Consider the following 6,747-nt stretch of genomic DNA (forward strand, 5'->3'; position numbering starts at 1 on the left):
CGAATGTTATTAAACCTTATATTTTCTTCCATACATATGCCTTGAAGAGTCGCTCTAAAATGTTTCTTTCTTCTTGATTTTAAATCTGGGATTTTTATTTGTTAAATAATGCTTTAATGATATTTTAAGTGAATCAACAATAATTAAATTTAGTAGATATTACGATAGCAAGAAGAAAGACTATTTCTAGTCGCCAGGTGAGGAACAAAGTGTCCATGACGCTGTCTGCTAATTTGATTGAAAATAGCTAAAGATTCACTACGTTCACATTCCACTGTTGTATCGAGAAATCATCATAATAATCGCAATGACACAGGGAGTTTTTACGATGAACTCACGAAAAAAATGTTTTTTGCTACGTTTGAAAATTAAATTTCAGTATTGTATGTTCTGCGTTTTTTAAACTAAAATCTGTGTTCCCAGAAAAAAAAAACTTTCTAATCAAGACCGAATCAGCTTTTTAGGATGGATCAACCGACGATCCCGGGTTGAGTAGACAGATCAATAAATCTAATTATTACAAATTTTTTAACAATTGCAATGGCTAAATATCGTGATAAACGAATTTTTCTTTCCCCCATGTGGCGTTGTCCTCCAAAAAGCACTTTTTCTTGTAACCCAAGAAGGAATGGACCCAAAAACGACAGCCAATCGCTACCGAATACGCTAAGAAAGATAGAGCCTTGTATATGGGAGCTTTTTCAAATATTAAGCAGAACATGCAAAATTACGGAAAAACGAATTTCATATTTCGTCTAAAAAAAAGCTACAATATGCAATATGGATTAAAACTCAAGTTGAAAAAAAATGTTTAAAATAAAGGATATATGGGCCTATCATGACATTGTTACTTCATGACATCGCGAAGCTTATTTTGTGACAAATTAATGATGAATTGAAAATACCGACACCGGAAAAATGATGGAAGACGAATCACTATTTGGATTTTCGTATGAAAGAAACTTCTGGTGGTTCCTTTCAAGACTTCTAACCATGGCAAATGTTAGGAATATTGCAAGTTACAGTATCTTCTTCTATTCATAACGCTATTCAATAATTGCTTCTTTTTACAATCGATATTTAAGCACAATTTTTGGAGGACGAATTTTTACCAGCCATATTTTTGCATTAATTTGCATCGTACTTCTTCTGTTACCATTTGGTATGACATTCAAGTATCTCTATTCCTGTACAATACACAAAGAGTATTCAAATTTCAGATGTGAATGAATCAGTTATGTTGTAGTTATGTTTTTTATTAGCAGGATTCAACGAGGAAAACACAATCAAAGTGTAAATGTTATATCTCTGAACGACTATCTGGATAATTAAGGCGTTATCTCAATCAGGTGCTGTGATTGCAATATAGTCTGTGATATATATTCACTTATACTAAAGCATGAATTCATTAATGACTCGATCCATAGTTACTTATATCATAATACCTTGCATGTTGACAAATTTAGTTCTGAATCTAAGTCTAGTTGATACCCGAAAATAATGATACTCCGATTTCAAGGTAGAGGTTAAACAGCACTCATTATTCGATATTGTGCGAAGAAGGTCCCCAATTACATATTTTTGCAAGCATTAATATTTATGCAAGTTTCATTAAAATCGTATAATCAGTGGTAATAAAATATGATTAACTGGTGATGGGCTGCTGGTTGAGTCTTTGTGTCTGGAATAGTTGTGAATAATATGTTCCTCTAACGAGCACTTGCCAACTGCTTCAAGAAAATGTTCAGCTGGATTTTATAATTAAGCTATTATTTATCTTCCAAGTTTCACAAGTTTACATTGTTTTCTGCATGTACCATTTTGTGAGTTTTTCCACATCCCATTACTAAATTTGCATTCAATTATTCTTCGATCCCGGATTAAACGGGAAAATGAGAGGCGTTATGGATAAACAGAAATGCAATATTGAGGTGTGGATTTGGAAATTGTTTTCTTTTTTCATTTGTTCCAGGATCTCAGTTTTCATAATTTTGTAGTTTTCGAAACTCGCATTTAAACATTTGAAAAATGCATTGCTGTAGTGGAATGAGATTCTTGTCTCCCAAAACCAAACCACTAATTGGATTACAATGAGCGAAAATCTTGTGAAAATTCATTTCCACACAACAAATTTTCGTCACGAAATTAACGAGAGAAATTGATAGTTTCGTTTAGTTTAATAGTTTCGTTTAGTTTACTAGTTTCGTTTCGTTTAATAGTTTAGTTTAATAAAGGTAATTAATAGTAAACTCTCTTCAAAGCCCTCGTGCTCCCGAATCTTGGGTACTGCTGCCAGCTTTGGTTATAAGGCTTAGGCGCCGCTCAAAGCGGGGGCGGTGATGAAAGTGGAGTCGGTCCAGCAGACCTTCACGTCCAAAATCAGCGGTATGAGGGAGCTGGAGCTGAACTACTGGGGTAGGTTGAAACAATTGGGATTGTACTCACTGGAGAGAAGAGAGGTAGGTATATCATACTGCACACATTGAAGATAATAACAGGACTGACTACTAACTCTGAAAGTGAGACGTCCAAAATAGTGACCTATTACAACGAAAGTAGGAGGTGACCGTGCAGGATTCCTCCATTTAATGATCGTGCTACGGCCAGAGTGTAGATTCTTTGTGAGGCATCATTGTCCGTGGCAGGACCGAGGCTGTTTAATGCCTTGCCTAAAGTGCTGAAAGGAGGGAAGTTCACCATGCGACATTCAAGAGACGACTGAACGAGTTTTTGAAAAAGATCCTGGATCGTCCGGTTATGGGAAACTACCCTAATCAAGTGACAAACGACATTTTGCATCAGCTGGCCCAAACGAGGGCAGGTAGACGGAACACGTTCAACGTTACCTCCGGAACCAGAGGGCGGGGCGACCTGCCTACTGACGACTTAGAAACGTGACCGTGGACTAAGAAGTCCTAAACAAGTAATAAGGTCATAAAGTTTAGGCGAGATGACTGCACGTTAATCTGGTGCATATAATTCATTTATATACATATACGTAGATACACGCGATCACATGGTTTACATCCAGCTGCTATATTTTATATGAGTTTCAGATAGACCTCGCCTCATATGCTTATTCGTGACATTGATAATAATTTTTTCGTGCTACTCTAAATTTGAACTCCGAGCATAAATAATTATGCAATTCACTACAGCAACCGGTATATTGGGTCATTGCAGCGCCAACTGTGAAAGCTTTTCGTATCATGTTTCGCATTCACTTGAAGTCACGCAGTTCAAAATTTCGGAGGACCCTGGCAAGCGAAATAATGCCCATCCCACCAATTCACGTCTGCTAGCAGGTAGCCTTTGTCGCTGTTCAACATTCCACGACTATAATAATTATTAATACTTGGTTCTCCGGGCGCCCAGAAAGTGTTGTTCACACTAGCTCCACCTTCCCATTGCCAGCCTGATTGCGACACCAGTGCGTTCACGAAGAGACTAGGCGGTTTCGGTTCTGTAGGTAGAAAAATTAATTTGAAATTTAGAATACTGCAAATTCATTCATTAAATACTGGCACAATTGAAAATTACATCCCCCGTCTATATTCAGAAAACCTTTGGGTTTTTGAGGCGAGTTGAAATTCGGGACAAGAGCTGTTTATTGTAGTTCGGATATGGTTTCTGCAATATCATCAAAAATGCAAAGCTCATAGTTTGAAAGCGATTATGGTATTTTAAATTTAAAAATACTCGAGTAATTCCAGACAGAATATAAAACAAGCATCTGTGGTAAACGAGCAATGATAAGGCACTTACCGAATCATGGGAAATACTGGGTTGCATTTACAATAGGTTAACGAATTCGTAAGTCGAGGTCGCGGTGCTAATGCGAGTGTGATAGAAATCAAACCGATACTGACAAGAAAAAGACAGACAACAGTTCGTATCGAGTATAACATGTCTGAACTGTTTTTCAACGATAGGCACCAACAATCAATTTCAAAATGGTTGTATGGTGTGAAAATGTGAAAAATTCCTGGAGCATGTGAAAAGATTCACAATTCGCTGTACTTCCAGAGAATACCAAGGTTTACTCAGATCCCTAAATTTTTATTTTACCAACAACTTCTGAAAATATTTTAATCTCATGGTCTTGTAACTCGCTTTGATGCTGCACGCTCTATTTATATTGTCAGGGAGCAATAATGTCTGTCAATAGGCATATAATGCTCGCTCATTCAAGCTCCAAATTTGCTCATGGTGACTCCATTATGTCTTGATACAAGTCGGTAATCGTTTCCATTATAGCATCATGATTAAACTTGAGACATCGAATGGCCTTGTACTGTTATCGTATAAAACTTACGATCGATTAACTTCATTACAAATACAAATGGGTCACTACAGCGACAAACCAAGTTTCATTTCGCTGCTGCAGAAGCTTCTGGATTTAGCCAAGTGTCCGCACGTAAAGGCCCGTTTCCACTACGGGACTGATTCTGAAGGATTGAGATTGACCTGAGACCAATAAGTCTTCACTTTCAGTCTTTGCCGCCCAGTGACGGTTAGTTCAATTTAGTGTTGTTCCACGAATTCGTCAATGGGCGAGACTGAACTAATCGCAAGCACGCGTGTTCGATGGCAATGACGACGCGATCGAGTACGCGTCTATTCGAAGTCAATTGCCACACGCGAGTGAGAACGCGTCTGTCGAAGTTGATTAATACTGAATTAAAATATAACGCGTGCGTTCGACGTCAACGCGTCGCGTTCTGACGCGTTTCAAGTGGCGTTCTGACGCCACTTGAAATGCATAAATTTATTGACGCGTACGCTGCATGAACCTTTGTTCACATAGTCGCGTCGAGGCATGTAACTGTTGTCGAATCATTGAATGATCCTACTCTTTTTTAAATTAACAATTTTGTATGCATGAATAAGTGAGGAATCGGGGCAGTAGGGTGGGGGTGCGAAAACATAAAAAAACATGGCTACTGGAATGAATGACACTTATATGCATGACTTGTACTGTGAAAAGTTTGTCGATATCAGCCCAGTCAGTGCATCAACTGGAAATTTTGAACATCTAAACTATAAACCAAGCCAAGCTTCAGTATTAATATGCACGGTGAAGTAATAAGTACATTAGTATTGCCAACGGAACAACTATGAACAATGAGATGCAATTCGGGATCAGTTCCAGTATGAATAAAGTAATTAGACTAAGCTTTATTTTCTCACGGGTTGCCTTGAGTCGCTCGACAACGGCTTTGTACTTGGCAGGCGTATCAAGAACGGCCAAGCGGCCACCCTTCGCTTGGCACTCGTATTGCGCTCCAATCCAGTTCCTAGTGTAGGTGGACAGCCAGATGCAGACGGCCGCACCTAGGTTCTGGTAACCCTGAAGCTCGTCGCAACCTCGGATTACCAATTTAGTACATGAGACTACCTGAATATTAAATCGAAAATTGAATATTCAAGACTAATTTTATATTCGATTAGACAATTTAATGTCCGTACAATTTGATATACTTTAGAAGCAATGTAATAATCAAAATATTCATGTGTTGTGACATCGCTTCATTAATTTTCTGTACCAGTATCGCGTATAAACGAGATGTAGCCCGCTTGATCAGCAAGGTAGGCGGGTAGCTGAGGTTTTGTAGTGACGTGGCAGACGTTTGGGGTGCCGAGGGCGATGGTCTGGTTAGGGACGTACATGGCACCGAACGCCACACCGTAGCACGTCGCGGACACACGACATACCGCCGTGCAAGCACCTGCGCATAATTACGATTTTTATCAAACATTTCCACCCATACGAGTGATAAAACTTCACCACTATAAATAATTTTGTCCAAAGCAATACAATGTAATGTAATGATTACACTAAGTATTCAAGCAATTAATTAATAATCTAGCATTAACAGATGAAATTCGACTTTATCAAGCAGATCACATTAAAAAATCCGGACGAACATCTATGTTTAACTATGCATAGTTGTTTGTTGTTGAATGTAAATTAATGTTGAATCAAAGTTTTCAATCAATTTTTTCATCTGTTGGTAACAAGTTAACCAGGCACCACATTATGAATATATTGTGGCTTAAAGAAAATCTAAGATATTTTTTGCCGTTTGAGTTCTTTCGTAAAACGGCCAACCTTATTTTCACGATGGGCCAAGAATAACTAACGCCGTGCCAAGTAGAAAAATTCATAACAGCCACTTTATTGAATTGGCTCAGCGTGCAGGTATTGTGTTTAAATTTTTCATGAGGCGTCCGTTAGTACGACAGTTTAGTCAAATACTCAGTTTAACTACCAGGCAATGAATCTACGTAATAGTCACAAACTCAAACTAAATCATGTCCAATCCAAAAGCAGGACATAATGTCACATTGATATTGGTAGCGTTTCATTAAATTGAAGTAATGAAATAGGATTTTAGATTGGTCTGTGAAACCTTCGAATGGAATTCAAAATACTGACCTAACGGGATACAATTATAAATGATCGGCACCTGATCTGCAATTGTATGCAAGTATTGAATTATTTATCCTAGTTACGATTACGTGCATAATTATAGACCTGTGATTAGGCCTCGCTCTTCCACCTCTTCTGCGCTGTCTTCCCTGCAATATAACACAGTATAACGAAAAAGAATACCGCCAATAGATCCCTGTGTTTGTAATTTACGGCTATAGCGGCTTGTCACAAATATTGACAAGCCTCAGCCAACTCCATAAACAAAGAGAGTTAATTGAACGTTGCCTGAAGCATTCGCCAAGGCGTACATA

General features: G+C 38.2%; 1 protein-coding gene across 1 annotated transcript; it reads right to left on the bottom strand.

Moving 5' to 3' along the window:
- Positions 1-1,986: 1,986 nt before the first annotated feature.
- On the bottom strand, positions 1,987-5,718 carry LOC108680792 (C-type lectin domain family 17, member A). The gene is made up of 3 exons (XM_018169694.2): positions 5,547-5,718; positions 5,191-5,367; positions 1,987-3,463 (listed from the first exon to the last, which is right to left on the bottom strand). Exons 1-3 carry the CDS (start codon positions 5,668-5,670, stop codon positions 3,240-3,242), a joined length of 525 nt encoding a protein of 174 aa, XP_018025183.2. The 5' UTR covers positions 5,671-5,718; the 3' UTR covers positions 1,987-3,239.
- Between the last annotated feature and the right edge of the window lie 1,029 nt (positions 5,719-6,747).

The sequence above is a fragment of the Hyalella azteca genome, unplaced genomic scaffold (assembly GCF_000764305.2).
Source record: "Hyalella azteca isolate HAZT.00-mixed unplaced genomic scaffold, Hazt_2.0.2 contig1089, whole genome shotgun sequence".
Classification (NCBI taxonomy): Eukaryota; Metazoa; Arthropoda; class Malacostraca; order Amphipoda; family Hyalellidae; genus Hyalella; species Hyalella azteca.

Bases quoted from the DNA above. Each gene is read 5' to 3' on its own strand.
- LOC108680792 (XM_018169694.2), bottom strand. From the start codon at position 5,670: ATGTACGTCCCTAACCAGACCATCGCCCTCGGCACCCCAAACGTCTGC. The intron at 5,368-5,546 runs GTACAGAAAATT...TGGTAATCCGAG, and splicing joins CTCGTTTATACGCGATACTG to GTTGCGACGAGCTTCAGGGT. The intron at 3,464-5,190 runs GTGAGAAAATAA...TTCTACCTACAG, and splicing joins CGAGCGACTCAAGGCAACCC to AACCGAAACCGCCTAGTCTC.